At 44.8% G+C, this 22,088-nt stretch overlaps 1 protein-coding gene across 1 annotated transcript in view; it reads left to right on the top strand.

Moving 5' to 3' along the window:
• The window catches only part of LOC141264134 (SCO-spondin-like), a 282,869-nt gene that overhangs the window by 70,749 nt on the left and 190,032 nt on the right, over positions 1–22,088 (top strand). Inside the window, exons 6-8 of the mRNA XM_073676444.1 lie at positions 2,390–2,560; positions 2,697–2,932; positions 3,053–3,155. Of these exons, the coding sequence (XP_073532545.1) occupies positions 2,390–2,560; positions 2,697–2,932; positions 3,053–3,155 (510 nt within the window). The remainder of the gene's footprint in view (positions 1–2,389; positions 2,561–2,696; positions 2,933–3,052; positions 3,156–22,088) is intronic.

The raw sequence follows: 22,088 nt of genomic DNA, 5'->3' as shown, positions 1-22,088 counted from the left end.
GACACTGTACAAGAGGCTCTTTGGTTGTTGCTGGATGCTCAGCAATCGACACTATGCTCGGTGTTGGACACTGTGCTGGAGGCACTTTGGTTGTGCTGGACGCTTGTTGTTGCACACTCTGTGCTCGGTGTTGGACACTGTGCTGGAGGCTGTTTGATCATTGCTGTACGTGCAGTGTTGGACGCTTGGTGCTTGGTGTTGGACACTGTGCTGGAGGCACTTTGGTCATTGCTGGATGCTCGGTGTTGGACACTGTGCTGGAGGCTCTTTGGTCATTGCTGGACACTCTTTGTTGCACACTCTGTGCTCAGTATTGGACACTGTGCTGGAGTCTCTTTAGTCATTGGTGGACTTTCGGCATTGGACACTCTGTGCTCGGTGTTGGACACTGTGCTGGAGGCTCTTTGGTCATTGGTGGATGCTCGGCATTGGACACTCTGTGCTCTGTGTTGGACACTGTGCTGGAGGATCTTTGGTTGTTGCTGGATGCTTGGCATTGGACACTCTGTGCTCGGTGTTGGACACTGTGCTGGAGGCTCTTTGGTAATTGCTGGACGTTCGGCATTGGACACTCTGTGCTCTGTGTTGGACACTGTGCTGGAGGCTCTTTGGTTGTTGCTGGATGCTTGGCATTAGACTCTCTGTGCTCGGTGTTGGACACTGTGCTGGAGGCTGTTTGGTCATTGCTGGACACTTGTTATTGCACACTCTGTGCTCAGTATTGGACACTGTGCTGGAGGCTCTTTAGTCATTGGTGGACTTTCGGCATTGGACACTCTGTGCTCGGTGTTGGACACTGTGCTGGAGGCTCTTTGGTCATTGGTGGACGTTCGGCATTGGACACTCTGTGCTCTGTGTTGGACACTGTGCTGGAGGCTCTTTGGTCATTGCTGGATGCTCGTTGTTGCCCACTCTGTGCTCTGTGTTGGACACTGTGCTGGAGGATCTTTGGTTGTTGCTGGATGCTTGGCATTGGACACTCTGTGCTCTGTGTTGGACACTGTGCTGGAGGCTCTTTGGTCATTGGTGGATGCTCGGCATTGGACACTCTGTGCTCTGTGTTGGACACTGTGCTGGAGGATCTTTGGTTGTTGCTGGATGCTTGGCATTGGACACTCTGTGCTCTGTGTTGGACACTGTGCTGGAGGATCTTTGGTTGTTGCTGGATGCTTGGCATTGGACACTCTGTGCTCTGTGTTGGACACTGTGCTGGAGGCTCTTTGGTCATTGGTGGATGCTCGGCATTGGACACTCTGTGCTCTGTGTTGGACACTGTGCTGGAGGATCTTTGGTTGTTGCTGGATGCTTGGCATTGGACACTCTGTGCTCGGTGTTGGACACTGTGCTGGAGGCTCTTTGGTAATTGCTGGACGTTCGGCATTGGACACTCTGTGCTCTGTGTTGGACACTGTGCTGGAGGCTCTTTGGTTGTTGCTGGATGCTTGGCATTAGACTCTCTGTGCTCGGTGTTGGACACTGTGCTGGAGGCTGTTTGGTCATTGCTGGACACTTGTTATTGCACACTCTGTGCTCAGTATTGGACACTGTGCTGGAGGCTCTTTAGTCATTGGTGGACTTTCGGCATTGGACACTCTGTGCTCGGTGTTGGACACTGTGCTGGAGGCTCTTTGGTCATTGGTGGACGTTCGGCATTGGACACTCTGTGCTCTGTGTTGGACACTGTGCTGGAGGCTCTTTGGTCATTGCTGGATGCTCGTTGTTGCCCACTCTGTGCTCTGTGTTGGACACTGTGCTGGAGGATCTTTGGTTGTTGCTGGATGCTTGGCATTGGACACTCTGTGCTCTGTGTTGGACACTGTGCTGGAGGCTCTTTGGTCATTGGTGGATGCTCGGCATTGGACACTCTGTGCTCTGTGTTGGACACTGTGCTGGAGGATCTTTGGTTGTTGCTGGATGCTTGGCATTGGACACTCTGTGCTCTGTGTTGGACACTGTGCTGGAGGATCTTTGGTTGTTGCTGGATGCTTGGCATTGGACACTCTGTGCTCTGTGTTGGACACTGTGCTGGAGGCTCTTTGGTCATTGGTGGATGCTCGGCATTGGACACTCTGTGCTCTGTGTTGGACACTGTGCTGGAGGCTCTTTGGTCATTGCTGGATGCTCGTTGTTGCCCACTCTGTGCTCGGTGTTGGACACTGTGCTGGAGGCTGTTTGGTCATTGCTGGACGCTCGTTGTTGCACACTCTGTGCTCAGTATTGGACACTGTAGGAAGCTCTTTGGTCATTGCTGGACGCTGTGTGCTGGACGCTCTTTGCTCCATATACGAACTTTGCAGCTGGGAACTTGGGGTTGGATTTGCGATGCTTGGTGTATGGGTTTTGACTTCTTTAAATTTCTTCTGTTGAACTCATCTATTTCCTTTTTTAGCCGAAGGATTTTTGGGCCGATGTTTCTCCAACTGGAACTGTCAGGATATCGGGGTCCCCAATAATGTGACCCTCATGACTATGGCTGAATGCTGCCTTCTCTCCTGGAGCCACAGCTGGAATAATGTCACCTCTGAGCTCTGCTTCAGCTGCTCCTACATGTCGCCCACTGGTGAGAGCTAAACCCTTCACTACTCAGTGATGTCAGTGGGGCTGACAATCTGTCACACAGGTGGGTTGTCAGCAGTAATAGGTGAATTACATCGGTGATGTAATATTGGGGTGTTGTATCTTCTCATTGTCTGCAGAACTGCCGTCTCCCTTCCTGATGAGGCCGTATCTCTCCACCGCTCTGATTGGTGGGCCCTTGCACAGACCTTTCTCCACTTGCGTCACGTGGGGCGGTTTCCATTATCGGACGTTTGATGGGCGACATTATAACTTCCATGGGCAGTGTATGTATAACCTGGCGTCCTCCTCTGATGCCAACTGGGCCGTGTTTGTCTCTGGGGAGCCATGCAGCGGAGCCGGTGTCTGTCCCAAGGTATGGAGGTTCATAGTCCTGCACTGATCCAGCAGTGAGCCAGTGTCCTCTGTGCTGCTGTGGATCATACACTTACCCGCACCTCTGCAGCTTCTCATCCTCTGATCTGTCGGCCTCCAGGTGCTGAAGATGATCTTTGGGTTGGATCAGGTTATAATGAAGGGGCGGTCAGTGATGGTGAATGATGATGTGGTACCAGACGGAGACCCCCATCTGCAAAATGGTGAGTTTTTGGAGCTTCTTGGGGGGGGTCGCAGGACGCCGTATTGTTAAATATCAATTATGGTAATTCATTTTTTACTCTCAATTCTGTACTGGATAGATTGTATTAGCCTCGTGGTAGCTTTTAGCTGACATGACATGTTATTTCTGTACTTAGCTCAGGCTAAATGGTTAAGGCCATATATAGAAAAACAGGTGCTATGTGGGACGTATATAACCCCCGTGACACATCGGGGGGTCGCTTCACTCTTCACTCACTTCATTCTATGTGCAGCAGCTGAGATGTGTTCCTCTTGGATAAAGTCCTAACCCACGTGTTCCTATTCAGCAACGTGCTTGACACAGACAGATGCAGTCTACCATTCAGGAACCCAGGAAAAGATAAATGAACTTCAACTAATAAGCTAACTATGGACAAATTGACAATCTCTTTGTAACTACTTCACCTATTTTAAGTTTTGCTGCAATTATTCTTTTTAATGGACAATCCAAGAATAAGCCGCTACATTTTTTATAAGATTATCGTGATATGTTCTTTGGATTATCGCATCTGGTAAACGGTCCTATATAAATAAATATACAAAATTAGCATATTTAACATTTACACGGGGGAATTCCCCCTTTTGAGGGTGACAGACATCAATTGGAACCCTCAAAGTAGATAAGTTTATTAGGATAACAGAATATTCTTAATTCTTTTCTTCTTCTTTGGCAATATAATTTAATGTGCATAATAATATTAATAATAATAATAATAATATCATTATCAGATTATTGTTATACTTATTCAATAGCATAATGGTGTGAATTCATGTTATTGTAAGCTGTGGCTAATATTCATTTAACATGTATAATTATACTTTCCTAAATCTAAATCAAAGTCAATCCAATCGTCATCATGTGATGTCATCGGGTCTTCTTCTCGTCTTCTTCTTTTTTATAACAGTCTTTAGATGAAAACTCCTTTGAAATAAATTATAACATGTAGATATTGTACAGTCCATAGTTGTATTCATTATTGTTCAGTCCATAAACTGTATTCTTTAATGGAAAGTTCATATGTGTCAATCAGTGTCCACAAATTAAATGTGCATGAAGCTTTAATATCTGTGCAGTGTCACCTGAACTTACATGGGACTGCCTTGAATATTTCTGGAATCCCTCCATGTCATCTGCACTGGACTTGTGTCAGTTTTGGAACAGATGTGACGTCTTTGGTCAGAAAAGCAAGGGTTAACTTGACATTTCCCTGCTTTATATCGCACCATAACCAGTAATTAGTCCTTAATGCACAGGACACATGTCAGGGTGGAAGAGTCCTGACACTCCTTTATTGTTCACCAGCTTTCATTGAAGCTTTGGAGGTGATAGAAAACCACTAGAACTTGCCAAAACTTGAAAACAACCCAGTTCCTTTAGAATCATAGGATCATCGTCTTCTGCAGTCCTGGTGGTCAGTGAGATCCTCGTCCTCTGCAGTCCTGGTGGTCAGTGAGATCATCATCCTCTGCAGTCCTGGTGGTCAGTGAGATCATCATCCTCTGCAGTCCTGGTGGTCAGTGAGATCCTCGTCCTCTGCAGTCCTGGTGGTCAGTGAGATCCTCGTCCTCTGCAGTCCTGGTGGTCAGTGAGATCCTCGTCCTCTGCAGTCCTGGTGGTCAGTGAGATCATTGTCCTCTGCAGTCCTGATGGTCAGTGAGATCCTCATCCTCTGCAGTGCTGGTGGTCAGTGAGATCATCGTCCTCTGCAGTCCTGGTGGTCAGTGAGATCCTCGTCCTCTGCAGTCCTGGTGGTCAGTGAGATCATCATCCTCTGCAGTCCTGGTGGTCAGTGAGATCCTCGTCCTCTGCAGTGCTGGTTGTCGGTGAGATCATCGTCCTCTGCAGTCCTGGTGGTCAGTGAGATCATTGTCCTCTGCAGTCCTGATGGTCAGTGAGATCCTCATCCTCTGCAGTGCTGGTGGTCAGTGAGATCATCGTCCTCTGCAGTCCTGGTGGTCAGTGAGATCCTCGTCCTCTGCAGTCCTGGTGGTCAGTGAGATCCTCGTCCTCTGCAGTCCTGGTGGTCAGTGAGATCCTCGTCCTCTGCAGTGCTGGTTGTCGGTGAGATCATCGTCCTCTGCAGTCCTGGTGGTCAGTGAGATCATTGTCCTCTGCAGTCCTGATGGTCAGTGAGATCCTCATCCTCTGCAGTGCTGGTGGTCAGTGAGATCATCGTCCTCTGCAGGCCTGGTTGTCAGTGAGATCATCGTCCTCTGCAGTCCTGGTGGTCAGTGAGATCATCGTCCTCTGCAGTCCTGGTGGTCAGTGAGATCCTCGTCCTCTGCAGTGCTGGTTGTCGGTGAGATCCTCGTCCTCTGCAGTCCTGGTTGTCAGTGAGATCCTCATCCTCTGCAGTCCTGGTTGTCAGTGAGATCATCGTCCTCTGCAGTCCTGGTGGTCAGTGAGATCATCGTCCTCTGCAGTCCTGGTGGTCAGTGAGATCCTCGTCCTCTGCAGTCCTGGTGGTCAGTGAGATCATCGTCCTCTGCAGTCCTGGAGGTCAGTGAGATCCTCATCCTCTGCAGTCCTGGTTGTCAGTGAGATCATCATCCTCTGCAGTCCTGGTTGTCAGTGAGATCCTCGTCCTCTGCAGTCCTGGTTGTCAGTGAGATCCTCATCCTCTGCAGTCCTGGTTGTCAGTGAGATCATCGTCCTCTGCAGTCCTGGTTGTCGGTGAAATCCTCGTCCTCTGCAGTCCTGGAGGTCAGTGAGATCATCGTCCTCTGCAGTCCTGGTGGTCAGTGAGATCATCGTCCTCTGCAGTCCTGGTTGTCAGTGAGATCATCGTCCTCTGCAGTCCTGGAGGTCAGTGAGATCCTCATCCTCTGCAGTCCTGGTTGTCGGTGAGATCCTCGTCCTCTGCAGTGCTGGTGGTCAGTGAGATCCTCATCCTCTGCAGTTCTGGTGGTCAGTGAGATCCTCGTCCTCTGCAGTCCTGGTTGTCAGTGAGATCATCATCCTCTGCAGTCCTGGTTGTCAGTGAGATCCTCGTCCTCTGCAGTCCTGGTGGTCAGTGAGATCATCGTCCTCTGCAGTCCTGGTTGTCAGTGAGATCCTCGTCCTCTGCAGTCCTGGTTGTCAGTGATATCCTCGTCCTCTGCAGTCCTGGTGGTCAGTGAGATCATTGTCCTCTGCAGTCCTGGTGGTCAGTGAGATCCTCGTCCTCTGCAGTCCTGGTGGTCAGTGAGATCATTGTCCTCTGCAGTCCTGGTGGTCAGTGAGATCATCGTCCTCTGCAGTCCTGGTGGTCAGTGAGATCCTCGTCCTCTGCAGTCCTGGTTGTCAGTGAGATCCTCGTCCTCTGCAGTCCTGGTTGTCAGTGAGATCATCGTCCTCTGCAGTCCTGGTTGTCAGTGAGATCCTCGTCCTCTGCAGTCCTGGTTGTCAGTGAGATCCTCGTCCTCTGCAGTCCTGGTTGTCAGTGAGATCCTCGTCCTCTGCAGTCCTGGTTGTCAGTGAGATCCTCGTCCTCTGCAGTCCTGGTGGTCAGTGAGATCATTGTCCTCTGCAGTCCTGGTGCTCAGTGAGATCCTCGTCCTCTACAGTCCTGGTTGTCAGTGAGATCATCGTCCTCTGGAGTCCTGGTTGTCAGTGAGATCCTCGTCCTCTGCAGTCCTGGTGGTCAGTGAGATCCTCGTCCTCTGCAGTCCTGGTTGTCAGTGAGATCATCGTCCTCTGCAGTGCTGGTGGTCAGTGAGATCATTGTCCTCTGCAGTCCTGGTGGTCAGTGAGATCCTCATCCTCTGCAGTCCTGGTGGTCAGTGAGATCCTCGTCCTCTGCAGTCCTGGTTGTCAGTGAGATCCTCGTCCTCTGCAGTCCTGGTGGTCAGTGAGATCCTCTTCCTCTGCAGTCCTGGTTGTCAGTGAGATCATCGTCCTCTGCAGTCCTGGTTGTCGGTGAAATCCTCGTCCTCTGCAGTCCTGGAGGTCAGTGAGATCATCGTCCTCTGCAGTCCTGGTGGTCAGTGAGATCATCGTCCTCTGCAGTCCTGGTGGTCAGTGAGATCATCGTCCTCTGCAGTCCTGGAGGTCAGTGAGATCATCGTCCTCTGCAGTCCTGGTGGTCAGTGAGATCATCGTCCTCTGCAGTCCTGGTTGTCAGTGAGATCATCGTCCTCTGCAGTCCTGGAGGTCAGTGAGATCCTCATCCTCTGCAGTCCTGGTTGTCGGTGAGATCCTCGTCCTCTGCAGTGCTGGTGGTCAGTGAGATCCTCATCCTCTGCAGTTCTGGTGGTCAGTGAGATCCTCGTCCTCTGCAGTCCTGGTTGTCAGAGAGATCATCATCCTCTGCAGTGCTGGTGGTCAGTGAGATCATTGTCATCTGCAGTCCTGGTGGTCAGTGAGATCCTCATCCTCTGCAGTCCTGGTGGTCAGTGAGATCCTCGTCCTCTGCAGTCCTGGTTGTCAGTGAGATCCTCGTCCTCTGCAGTCCTGGTGGTCAGTGAGATCATTGTCCTCTGCAGTCCTGGTGGTCAGTGAGATCCTCGTCCTCTGCAGTCCTGGTGGTCAGTGAGATCCTCGTCCTCTGCAGTCCTGGTTGTCAGTGAGATCATTGTCCTCTGCAGTCCTGGTTGTCAGTGAGATCCTCGTCCTCTGCAGTCCTGGTGGTCAGTGAGATCCTCGTCCTCTGCAGTCCTGGATATCAGTGAGATCATCGTCCTCTGCAGTCCTGGTGGTCAGTGAGATCCTCGTCCTCTGCAGTCCTGGTGGTCAGTGAGATCCTCGTCCTCTGCAGTCCTGGTGGTCAGTGAGATCCTCGTCCTCTGCAGTCCTGGTTGTCAGTGAGATCATTGTCCTCTGCAGTCCTGGTGGTCAGTGAGATCCTCGTCCTCTGCAGTCCTGGTTGTCAGTGAGATCCTCGTCCTCTGCAGTCCTGGTTGTCGGTGAGATCCTCGTCCTCTGCAGTCTTGGTGGTCGGTGAGATCCTCGTCCTCTGCAGTCCTGGTTGTCGGTGAGATCCTCGTCCTCTGCAGTCCTGGTGGTAAGTGAGATCCTCGTCCTCTGCAGTCCTGGTTGTCAGTGAGATCCTCGTCCTCTGCAGTCTTGGTGGTCGGTGAGATCCTCGTCCTCTGCAGTCCTGGTTGTCGGTGAGATCCTCGTCCTCTGCAGTCCTGGTGGTAAGTGAGATCCTCGTCCTCTGCAGTCCTGGTTGTCAGTGAGATCCTCGTCCTCTGCAGTCCTGGTTGTCAGTGAGATCCTCGTCCTCTGCAGTCCTGGTGGTCAGTCAGATCCTCATCCTCTGCAGTCCTGGATATCAGTGAGATCCTCGTCCTCTGCAGTCCTGGTGGTCAGTGAGATCCTCATCCTCTGCAGTCCTGGTTGTCAGTGAGAACCTCGTCCTCTGCAGTCCTGGTGGTCAGTGAGATCCTCGTCCTCTGCAGTCCTGGTGGTCAGTGAGATCCTCGTCCTCTGCAGTCATGGTGGTCAGTGAGATCATCGTCCTCTGCAGTCCTGGTGGTCAGTGAGATCCTCGTCCTCTGCAGTCCTGGTTGTCAGTGAGATCCTCGTCCTCTGCAGTCCTGGTTGTCAGTGAGATCCTCGTCCTCTGCAGTCCTGGTTGTCAGTGAGATCCTCGTCCTCTGCAGTCCTGGTGGTCAGTGAGATCCTCGTCCTCTGCAGTCCTGGTTGTCAGTGAGAACCTCGTCCTCTGCAGTCCTGGTGGTCAGTGAGATCCTCGTCCTCTGCAGTCCTGGTTGTCAGTGAGATCCTCGTCCTCTGCAGTCCTGGTTGTCAGTGAGATCATTGTCCTCTGCAGTCCTGGTGGTCAGTGAGATCCTCATCAGCTGCAGTCCTGGTTGTCGGTGAAATCCTCATCCTCTGCAGTCCTGGTTGTCTGTGAGATCCTCATCCTCTGCAGTCCTGGTGGTCAGTGAGATCCTCGTCCTCTGCAGTCCTGGTTGTCAGTGAGATCCTCGTCCTCTGCAGTCCTGGTTGACAGTGAGATCCTCGTCCTCTGCAGTCCTGGTTGTCAGTGAGATCCTCGTCCTCTGCAGTCCTGGTGGTCAGTCAGATCCTCATCCTCTGAAGTACTGGATATCAGTGAGATCCTCGTCCTCTGCAGTCCTGGTGGTCAGTGAGATCCTCGTCCTCTGCAGTCCTGGTTGTCAGTGAGAACCTCGTCCTCTGCAGTCCTGGTGGTCAGTGAGATCCTCGTCCTCTGCAGTCCTGGTTGTCAGTGAGATCCTCATCCTCTGCAGTCCTGGTGGTCAGTGAGATCATCGTCCTCTGCAGTCCTGGTTGTCAGTGAGATCCTCGTCCTCTGCAGTCCTGGTGGTCAGTGAGATCCTCATCAGCTGCAGTCCTGGTTGTCGGTGAAATCCTCATCCTCTGCAGTCCTGGTTGTCAGTGAGATCCTCGTCCTCTGCAGTTCTGGTGGTCAGTGAGATCCTCGTCCTCTGCAGTCCTGGTGGTCAGTGAGAACCTCGCCCTCTGCAGTCCTGGTGGTCAGTGAGATCCTCATCCTCTGCAGTCCTGGTTGTCAGTGAGAACCTCGTCCTCTGCAGTCCTGGTTGTCAGTGAGATCATCGTCCTCTGCAGTCCTGGAGGTCAGTGAGATCCTCATCCTCTGCAGTCCTGGTTGTCAGTGAGAACCTCGCCCTCTGCAGTCCTGGTGGTCAGTGAGATCCTCATCCTCTGCAGTCCTGGTTGTCAGTGAGAACCTCGTCCTCTGCAGTCCTGGTGGTCAGTGAGATCCTCATCCTCTGCAGTCCTGGTGGTCAGTGAGATCATCGTCCTCTGCAGTCCTGGTTGTCAGTGAGATCCTCATCCTCTGCAGTCCTGGTTGTCAGTGAGATCATTGTCCTCTGCAGTCCTGGTGGTCAGTGAGATCATTGTCCTCTGCAGTCCTGGTGGTCAGTGAGATCCTCATCAGCTGCAGTCCTGGTTGTCGGTGAAATCCTCGTCCTCTGCAGTCCTGGTTGTCAGTGAGATCATCGTCCTCTGCAGTCCTGGAGGTCAGTGAGATCCTCATCCTCTGCAGTCCTGGTTGTCGGTGAGATCCTCGTCCTCTGCAGTCCTGGTGGTCAGTGAGATCCTCGTCCTCTGCAGTCCTGGTTGTCAGTGAGATCCTCGTCCTCTGCAGTCCTGGTGGTCAGTGAGATCCTCATCCTCTGCAGTCCTGGTGGTCAGTGAGATCATCGTCCTCTGCAGTCCTGGTTGTCAGTGAGATCCTCATCCTCTGCAGTCCTGGTTGTCAGTGAGATCATTGTCCTCTGCAGTCCTGGTGGTCAGTGAGATCATTGTCCTCTGCAGTCCTGGTGGTCAGTGAGATCCTCATCAGCTGCAGTCCTGGTTGTCGGTGAAATCCTCGTCCTCTGCAGTCCTGGTTGTCAGTGAGATCCTCGTCCTCTGCAGTTCTGGTGGTCAGTGAGATCCTCGTCCTCTGCAGTCCTGGTGGTCAGTGAGATCATCGTCCTCTGCAGTCCTGGAGGTCAGTGAGATCCTCATCCTCTGCAGTCCTGGTTGTCGGTGAGATCCTCGTCCTCTGCAGTCCTGGTGGTCAGTGAGATCCTCGTCCTCTGCAGTCCTGGTTGTCAGTGAGATCCTCGTCCTCTGCAGTGCTGGTTGTCAGTGAGATCCTCGTCCTCTGCAGTCCTGGTGGTCAGTGAGATCATCGTCCTCTGCAGTCCTGGAGGTAAGTGAGATCCTCATCCTCTGCAGTCCTGGTGGTCAGTGAGATCCTCGTCCTCTGCAGTCCTGGTTGTCAGTGAAATCCTCATCCTCTGCAGTCCTGGTGGTCAGTGAGATCATTGTCCTCTGCAGTCCTGGTGGTCAGTGAGATCATTGTCCTCTGCAGTCCTGGTGGTCAGTGAGAACATCGTCCTCTGCAGTCCTGGTGGTCAGTGAGATCCTCGTCCTCTGCAGTCCTGGTGGTCAGTGAGATCCTCGTCCTCTGCAGTCCTGGTTGTCAGTGAGATCATCGTCCTCTGGAGTCCTGGTTGTCAGTGAGATCCTCGTCCTCTGCAGTCCTGGTGGTCAGTGAGATCCTCGTCCTCTGCAGTCCTGGTGGTCAGTGAGATCATCGTCCTCTGCAGTCCTGGTGGTCAGTGAGATCCTCATCCTCTGCAGTCCTGGTGGTCAGTGAGATCCTCGTCCTCTGCAGTCCTGGTGGTCAGTGAGATCATCGTCCTCTGCAGTCCTGGTGGTCAGTGAGATCCTCATCCTCTGCAGTCCTGGTGGTCAGTGAGATCCTCATCCTCTGCAGTCCTGGTGGTCAGTGAGATCCTCATCCTCTGCAGTCCTGGTGGTCAGTGAGATCCTCATCCTCTGCAGTCCTGGTGGTCAGTGAGATCATCGTCCTCTGCAGTCCTGGTTGTCAGTGAGATCATCGTCCTCTGCAGTCCTGGATATAAGTGAGAAACTCGTCCTCTGCAGTCCTGGTGGTCAGTGAGATCCTCGTCCTCTGCAGTCCTGGTTGTCAGTGAGATCATCGTCCTCTGGAGTCCTGGTTGTCAGTGAGATCCTCGTCCTCTGCAGTCCTGGTGGTCAGTGAGATCCTCGTCCTCTGCAGTCCTGGTGGTCAGTGAGATCATCGTCCTCTGCAGTCCTGGTGGTCAGTGAGATCCTCATCCTCTGCAGTCCTGGTGGTCAGTGAGATCCTCGTCCTCTGCAGTCCTGGTTGTCAGTGAGATCATCGTCCTCTGGAGTCCTGGTTGTCAGTGAGATCCTCGTCCTCTGCAGTCCTGGTGGTCAGTGAGATCCTCGTCCTCTGCAGTCCTGGTGGTCAGTGAGATCCTCGTCCTCTGCAGTCCTGGTGGTCAGTGAGATCATCGTCCTCTGCAGTCCTGGTGGTCAGTGAGATCCTCATCCTCTGCAGTCCTGGTTGTCAGTGAGATCCTCATCCTCTGCAGTCCTGGTGGTCAGTGAGATCCTCGTCCTCTGCAGTCCTGGTTGTCAGTGATATCCTCGTCCTCTGCAGTCCTGGATATAAGTGAGAAACTCGTCCTCTGCAGTCCTGGTGGTAAGTGAGAACTTTTTCTCCCCTCATGGTTATTGGTTGGGTGAAGCCATTTATTGTCAAACTACTGTGTTTTCTCTTTTTAAATATTAATGACAATCAAAAACATCCAAATGACCCCGATCAAAAGTTCACATACCCTGGTGATTTTGGCCTGATAACATGCACAGAATTTGTCACAAATGGGTTTGATTGGCTACTAAAGGTAACATCCTCACCTGTGACCTGTTTGCTTGTAATCAGTGTGTGTGCATAAAATCTGAGTGAGTTTCTGGGATCCAGACAGACTCTTACATCTTTCATCCAGCCACTGATGTTTCTGGATTGTGAGTCATGGGGAAAGCAAAAGAATTGTCAACGGATCAACGGGAAAAGGTAGTTGAACTGTATAACACAGGAAAGGGATACAAAAAAATATCCAAGAAATTGATAATCCCAGTCAGCAGCATTAAAACTGTGATTAACAAATGGAAAATCAGGAGCTCTGTAAAAACCAAACCACGGTCAGGTAGACCAACAAAAATTTCGGCCACAACTGCCAGGAAAATTGTTTGGGATTCAAAGAAAAACCCACAAATAACATCAGCTGAAATTCAGGACTCTCTGAAAACTAGCGGTGTGGCTGTTTCAAGATGCACAATAAGGAGGCACTTGAAGAAAAATGGGCTGCATGCTCCAAGAAAGCCATTACTGCACAAATGCCACAAAGTATCTCGCCTACAATACGCCAAACAGCACAGAGACAAGCCTCAAAACTTCTGGAACAAGGTAATTTGGAGTGATGAGACCAAAATTGAACTTTTTGGCTGCAACAATAAACGTTAGTTTTGGAGAGAGGTCAACAAGGCCTATGATGAAAGGAACACCATTCCTACAGTAAAGCATGGAGGTGGATCGCTGATGTTTTGGGGATGCGTGAGCTACAAAAGTCACAGGAAACTTGCTAAAAGTTGAAGGAAAGATGAATGCAGCAGGTTATCAGCAAATACTGGAGGCAAATTTGCACTCATCAGCCCGGAAGCTGCGCATGGAACGTACCTGGACGTTCCAACACGACAACGATCCAAAACACAAGGCCAAGTCGACCTGTCATTGGCTACAGTAGAACAAAGTGGAGGTTCTGGAGTGGCCATCTGAGTCTCCTGACCTCAATATCATTGAGCCACTCTGGGGAGATCTCAAGAGCGCAGCTCATGCCAGACAGCCCAGGAATTTACAGGAGCTGGAGGCTTTTTGCCAAGAAGAATGGGCGGCTTTACCATCTGAGAAAATAAAGAACCTCATCCACAACTACCACAAAAGACTTCAAGCTGTCATTAATGTTAGAGGGGGCAATACACGGTATTAAGAACTGGGGTATGTGAACTTTTGATCAGGGTCATCTGGATGTTTTTGGTCGTCATTAAGATTTTAAAAGAGAAAACACAGTAGTTTGACAATAAATGGCTTCACTCAACCAATAACCATGAGTGGAGGAAAAGTTTTTTTTGTTATCATTCATATTCTCGGAAACAATGCCAAGAAAGGAAACATTCTGCCGGGGTATGTAAACTTTTGAGCACAACTGTAGGTGTAATTATCTTTTCAACCCATAGGTGTCAGTGCGTTTTGATGTAACAAGTGTTTATATCTTTATTACTCAGACTATATTAACTAGATATATTTATTAAACCAATAATACTAAAGAATGTATGATCATGAACCAAAATAAATATATGAACGAATGAATGAAAGAAAGAAAGACTTGTTGTATTTACTCAGAAAATTGGAACATTTTTCTTCTAGTGGAACCAGATCATTATATTTAATGAAGCAATATTATTATACCAGACATTACTTAAATATTGACGTGTTTCATCTTGAGATGTTGAAATGAAATAAAATAAAACATGAGAATTAAAATTAAAAATGAAAAATAAGAATAAGAATAAGGCCTTTATATATTAATGACTAATGCAAAGTAGTTATATTCTCAGTAACCCATAAATAAACACGTGAAATAGATCCCTCTGTGTGTAATGACTCTATATAATAGATCCCTCTGCGTGTAATGACTCTATATAATAGATCCCTTTGTGTGTAATGACTCTATATAATAGATCCCTCTGTGTGTAATGACTCTATATAATAGATCCCTCTGTGTGTAATGACCCTATATAATAGATCACTCTGCGTGTAATGACTCTATATAATAGATCGCTCTGTGTGTAATGACTCTATATAATAGATCCCTCTGTGTGTAATGACGCTATATAATAGATCCCTCTGTGTGTAATGACTCTATATAATAGATCCCTCTGCGTGTAATGACTCTATATAATAGATCCCTCTGTGTGTAATGACTCTATATAATAGATCCCTCTGTGTGTAATGACTCTATATAATAGATCCCTCTGCGTGTAATGACTCTATATAATAGATCCCTCTGTGTGTAATGACTCTATATAATAGATCCCTCTGTGTGTAATGACTCTATATAACAGATCCCTCTGTGTGTAATGATTCTATATAATAGATCCCTCTGTGTGTAATGACTCTATATAATAGATCCCTCTGTGTGTAATGACTCTATATAATAGATCCCTCTGTGTGTAATGACTCTATATAATAGATCCCTCTGTGTGTAATGACTCTATAAAATAGATCCCTCTGCGTGTAATGACTATATAATAGATCGCTCTGCGTGTAATGACTCTATATAATAGATCCCTCTGTGTGTAATGACTCTATATAATAGATCACTCTGCGTGTAATGACTATATATAATAGATCCCTCTGTGTGTAATGACTCTATATAATAGATCGCTCTGCGTGTAATGACTCTATATAATAGATCCCTCTGTGTGTAATGACTCTATATAATAGATCACTCTGCGTGTAATGACTATATATAATAGATCCCTCTGCGTGTAATGACTCCATGTAATAGATCCCTCTGTGTGTAATGACTCTATATAATAGATCACTCTGTGTGTAATGACTCTATATAATAGATCCCTCTGTGTGTAATGACTATATAATAGATCCCTCTGTGTGTAATGACTCTATATAATAGATCCCTCTGTGTGTAATGACTCCATGTAATAGATCTCTCTGTGTGTAATGACTCTATATAATAGATCCCTCTGTGTGTAATGACTCTATATAATATATCCCTCTGTGTGTAATGACTATATAATAGATCCCTCTGTGTGTAATGACTCTATATAATAGATCACTCTGCGTGTAATAACTATATATAATAGATCCCTCTGCGTGTAATGACTCCATGTAATAGATCCCTCTGTGTGTAATGACTCTATATAATAGATCGCTCTGTGTGTAATGACTCTATATAATAGATCCCTCTGTGTGTAATGACTCTATATAATAGATCCCTCTGTGTGTAATGACTATATAATAGATCCCTCTGTGTGTAATGACTCTATATAATAGATCACTCTGCGTGTAATGACTATATATAATAGATCCCTCTGCGTGTAATGACTCCATGTAATAGATCCCTCTGTGTTTAATGACTCTATATAATAGATCCCTCTGTGTGTAATGACTCTATATAATAGATCCCTCTGTGTGTAATGACTCTATATAATAGATCCCTCTGTGTGTAATGACTCTATATAATAGATCCCTCTGTGTGTAATGACTCTATATAATAGATCCCTCTGTGTGTAATGACTCTATATATTAGATCCGTCTGTGTGTAATGACTCTATATAATAGATCCCTCTGTGTGTAATAACTATATAATAGATCCCTCTGCGTGTAATGACTCTATATAATAGATCGCTCTGTGTGTAATGACTCTATATAATAGATCGCTCTGCGTGTAATGACTCTATATAATAGATCACTGTGTGTGTAATGACTCTATATAATAGATCCCTCTGCGTGTAACAACTCTATATAATAGATCCCTCTGTGTGTTATGACTCTATATAATAGATCCCTCTGTGTGTAATGACTCTATATAATAGATCCCTCTGCGTGTAATGACTCTATATAATAGATCCCTCTGCGTGTAATGACTCTATATAATAGATCCCTCTGCGTGTAATGACTCTATATAATAGATCCCTCTGCGTGTAATGACTCTATATAATAGATCCCTCTGTGTGTAATGACACTATATAATAGATCCCTCTGTGTGTAATGACTCTATATAATAGATCGCTCTGTGTGTAATGACTATATAATAGATCCCTCTGTGTGTAATGACTCTATATAATAGATCCCTCTGTGTGTAATGACTCTATATAATAGATCCCTCTTTGAGTAATGACTCTATATAATAGATCCCTCTATGTGTAATGACTCTATATAATAGATCCCTCTGTGTGTAATGACTCTATACAATAGATCCCTCTGTGCGTAATGACTCTATATAATAGATCCCTCTGTGTGTAATGACTCTATATAATAGATCCCTCTGTGTGTAATGACTCTATATAATAGATCGCTCTGTGTGTAATGACTATATAATAGATCCCTCTGTGTGTAATGACTCTATATAATAGATCCCTCTGTGTGTAATGACTCTATATAATAGATCCCTCTTTGAGTAATGACTCTATATAATAGATCCCTCTGCGTGTAATGACTCTATATAATAGATCCCTCTGTGTGTAATGACTCTATATAATAGATCCCTCTGTGTGTAATGACTCTATATAATAGATCCCTCTGCGTGTAATGACTCTATATAATAGATCCCTCTGTGTGTAATGACTCTATATAATAGATCCCTCTGTGTGTAATGACTCTATATAATAGATCCCTCTGCGTGTAATGACTCTATATAATAGATCCCTCTGTGTGTAATGACTCTATATAATAGATCCCTCTGTGTGTAATGACTCTATATAACAGATCCCTCTGTGTGTAATGATTCTATATAATAGATCCCTCTGTGTGTAATGACTCTATATAATAGATCCCTCTGTGTGTAATGACTCTATATAATAGATCCCTCTGTGTGTAATGACTCTATATAATAGATCCCTCTGTGTGTAATGACTCTATAAAATAGATCCCTCTGCGTGTAATGACTATATAATAGATCGCTCTGCGTGTAATTACTCTATATAATAGATCCCTCTGTGTGTAATGACTCTATATAATAGATCACTCTGCGTGTAATGACTATATATAATAGATCCCTCTGTGTGTAATGACTCTATATAATAGATCGCTCTGCGTGTAATGACTCTATATAATAGATCCCTCTGTGTGTAATGACTCTATATAATAGATCACTCTGCGTGTAATGACTATATATAATAGATCCCTCTGCGTGTAATGACTCCATGTAATAGATCCCTCTGTGTGTAATGACTCTATATAATAGATCACTCTGTGTGTAATGACTCTATATAATAGATCCCTCTGTGTGTAATGACTATATAATAGATCCCTCTGTGTGTAATGACTCTATATAATAGATCCCTCTGTGTGTAATGACTCCATGTAATAGATCTCTCTGTGTGTAATGACACTATATAATAGATCCCTCTGTGTGTAATGACTCTATATAATATATCCCTCTGTGTGTAATGACTATATAATAGATCCCTCTGTGTGTAATGACTCTATATAATAGATCACTCTGCGTGTAATAACTATATATAATAGATCCCTCTGCGTGTAATGACTCCATGTAATAGATCCCTCTGTGTGTAATGACTCTATATAATAGATCGCTCTGTGTGTAATGACTCTATATAATAGATCCCTCTGTGTGTAATGACTCTATATAATAGATCCCTCTGTGTGTAATGACTATATAATAGATCCCTCTGTGTGTAATGACTCTATATAATAGATCACTCTGCGTGTAATGACTATATATAATAGATCCCTCTGCGTGTAATGACTCCATGTAATAGATCCCTCTGTGTTTAATGACTCTATATAATAGATCCCTCTGTGTGTAATGACTCTATATAATAGATCCCTCTGTGTGTAATGACTCTATATAATAGATCCCTCTGTGTGTAATGACTCTATATAATAGATCCCTCTGTGTGTAATGACTCTATATAATAGATCCCTCTGTGTGTAATGACTCTATATATTAGATCCGTCTGTGTGTAATGACTCTATATAATAGATCCCTCTGTGTGTAATAACTATATAATAGATCCCTCTGCGTGTAATGACTCTATATAATAGATCGCTCTGTGTGTAATGACTCTATATAATAGATCGCTCTGCGTGTAATGACTCTATATAATAGATCACTGTGTGTGTAATGACTCTATATAATAGATCCCTCTGCGTGTAACAACTCTATATAATAGATCCCTCTGTGTGTTATGACTCTATATAATAGATCCCTCTGTGTGTAATGACTCTATATAATAGATCCCTCTGCGTGTAATGACTCTATATAATAGATCCCTCTGCGTGTAATGACTCTATATAATAGATCCCTCTGCGTGTAATGACTCTATATAATAGATCCCTCTGCATGTAATGACTCTATATAATAGATCCCTCTGCGTGTAATGACTCTATATAATAGATCCCTCTGTGTGTAATGACACTATATAATAGATCCCTCTGTGTGTAATGACTCTATATAATAGATCGCTCTGTGTGTAATGACTATATAATAGATCCCTCTGTGTGTAATGACTCTATATAATAGATCCCTCTGTGTGTAATGACTCTATATAATAGATCCCTCTTTGAGTAATGACTCTATATAATAGATCCCTCTATGTGTAATGACTCTATATAATAGATCCCTCTGTGTGTAATGACTCTATACAATAGATCCCTCTGTGCGTAATGACTCTATATAATAGATCCCTCTGTGTGTAATGACTCTATATAATAGATCCCTCTGTGTGTAATGACTCTATATAATAGATCGCTCTGTGTGTAATGACTATATAATAGATCCCTCTGTGTGTAATAACTCTATATAATAGATCCCTCTGTGTGTAATGACTCTATATAATAGATCCCTCTTTGAGTAATGACTCTATATAATAGATCCCTCTATGTGTAATGACTCTATATAATAGATCCCTCTGTGTGTAATGACTCTATACAATAGATCCCTCTGTGCGTAATGACTCTATATAATAGATCCCTCTGTGTGTAATGACTCTATATAATAGATCCCTCTGTGTGTAATGACTCTATATAATAGATCACAGTGTGTAATGACTCTATATAATAGATCCCTCTGCGTGTAATGACTCTATATAATAGATCCCTCTGCGTGTAATGACTCTATATAATAGATCCCTCTGCGTGTAATGACTCCATATAATAGATCCCTCTGCGTGTAATGACTCTATATAATAGATCCCTCTGTGTGTAATGACTCTATATAATAGATCCCTCTGTGTGTAATGAATTTATATAATAGATCGCTCTGTGTGTAATGACTCTATATAATAGATCACTCTGTGTGTAATGACTCTATATAATAGATCCCTCTGTGTGTAATGACTCTATATAATAGATCCCTCTGTGTGTAATGACACTATATAATAGATCCCTCTGTGTGTAACGACTCTATATAATAGATCCCTCTGTGTGTTATGACTCTATATAATAGATCCCTCTGTGTGTAATGACTCTATATAATAGATCCCTCTGTGTGTAATGACTCTATATAATAGATCCCTCTGTGTGTAATGACTCTATATAATAGATCCCTCTGTGTGTGATGACTCTATATAATAGATACCTCTGTGTGTAATGACTCTATATAATAGATCCCTCTGTGTGTAATGACTCTATATAATAGATCCCTCTGTGTTTAATGACTCTATAATAGATCCCTCTGTGTGTAATGACTCTATATAATAGATCCCTCTGTGTGTAATGACTCTATATAATAGATCCCTCTGCGTGTAATGACTCCATATAATAGATCCCTCTGTGTGTAATGACTCTATATAATAGATCCCTCTGTGTGTAATGACTATATAATAGATCCCTCTGTGTATAATGACTCTATATATTAGATCCCTCTGTGTGTAATGACTATATAATAGATCCCTCTGTGTGTAATGACTCTATATAATAGATCCCTCTGCATGTAATGACTCTATATAATAGATCACTCTGCGTGTAATGACTCTATATAATAGATCCCTCTGCGTGTAATGACTCTATATAATAGATCCCTCTGTGTGTAATTACTCTATATAATAGATCACTCTGCGTGTAATGACTCTATATAATAGATCCCTCTGCGTGTAATGACTCTATATAATAGATCACTCTGTGAGTAATGACTGTATAATAAATCCCTCTATGTGTAATGACTCTATATAATAGATCCCTCTGCGTTTAATGACTCTATATAATAGATCCCTCTGTGTGTAATGACTCTATATAATAGATCCCAGTGTGTAATGACTCTATATAATAGATCCCTCTGTGTGTAATGACTCTATATAATAGATCCCTCTGTGTGTAATGACTCTATATAATAGATCACTCTGTGTGTAATGACTCTATATAATAGATCTCTCTGTGTGTAATGACTCTATATAATAGATCCCTCTGTGTGTAATGACTATATAATAGATCACAGTGTGTAATGACTCTATATAATAGATCCCTCTGTGTGTAATGACTCTATATAATAGATCCCTCTGCGTGTAATGACTCTATATAATAGATCCCTGTGCGTGTAATGACTCTATATAATAGATCCCTCTGTGTGTAATGACTCTATATAATAGATCCCTCTGTGTGTAATGACTCTATATAATAGATCCCTCTGTGTGTAATGACTCTATATAATAGATCCATCTGTGTGTAATGACTCTATATAATAGATCCCTCTGTGTGTAATGACTCTATACAATAGATCCCTCTGTGTGTAATGACTCTATATAATAGATCCCTCTGTGTGCAATGACTATTTAATAGATCCCTCTGTGTGTAATGACTCTATATAATAGATCCCTCTGTGTGTAATGACTCTATATAATAGATCCCTCTGTGTGTAATGACTCTATATAATAGATCCCTCTGTGTGTAATGACTCTATATAATAGATCCCTCTGTGTGTAATGACTCTATATAATAGATCCCTCTGTGTGTAATGACTCTATATAATAGATCCCTCTGTGTGTAATGACTCTATATAATAGATCCCTCTGTGTGTAATGACTCTATATAATAGATCCCCCTGTGTTTAATGACTCTATATAATAGATCCCTCTGTGTGTAGTGACTCTATATAATAGATCCCTCTGTGTGTAATGACTCTATATAATAGATCCCTCTGTGTGTAGTGACTCTATATAATAGATCCCTCTGTGTGTAATGACTCTATATAATAGATCCCTCTGTGTGTAATGACTATATAATAGATACCTCTGCGTGTAATGACTCTATATAATCGATCCCTCTGTGTGTAATGACTCTATATAATAGATCCCTCTGCGTGTAATGACTCTATATAATAGATCCTTCTGTGTGTAATGACTCTATATAATAGATCCCTCTGTGTGTAATGACTATATAATAGATCCCTCTGCGAGTAATGACTCTATATAATAGATCACTCTGTGTGTAATGACTCTATATAATAGATCCCTCTGCGTGTAATGACTCTATATAATAGATCCCTCTGCGTGTAATGACTCTATATAATAGATCCCTCTGTGTGTAATGACTCTACATAATAGATCCCTCTGTGTGTAATGACTCTATATAATAGATCCCTCTGTGTGTAATGACTCTATATAATAGATCCCTCTGTGTGTAATGACTCTATATAATAGATCACTCTGTGTGTAATGACTCTATATAATAGATCCCTCTGTGTGAAATGACTCTATATAATAGATCCCTCTGTGTGTAATGACTATATAGTAGATCCCTCTGTGTGTAATGACTCTATATAATAGATCCCTCTGTGTGTAATGACTCTATATAATGGATCCCTCTGCGTGTAAT

The sequence above is a fragment of the Phyllobates terribilis genome, unplaced genomic scaffold, assembly GCF_046119375.1.
Source record: "Phyllobates terribilis strain yellow unplaced genomic scaffold, ASM4611937v1 Scaffold_4__5_contigs__length_816908805, whole genome shotgun sequence".
Classification (NCBI taxonomy): Eukaryota; Metazoa; Chordata; class Amphibia; order Anura; family Dendrobatidae; genus Phyllobates; species Phyllobates terribilis.
Note: the sequence above shows the minus strand (reverse complement) of the source record. Positions and strands in the feature narration are given on the sequence as shown.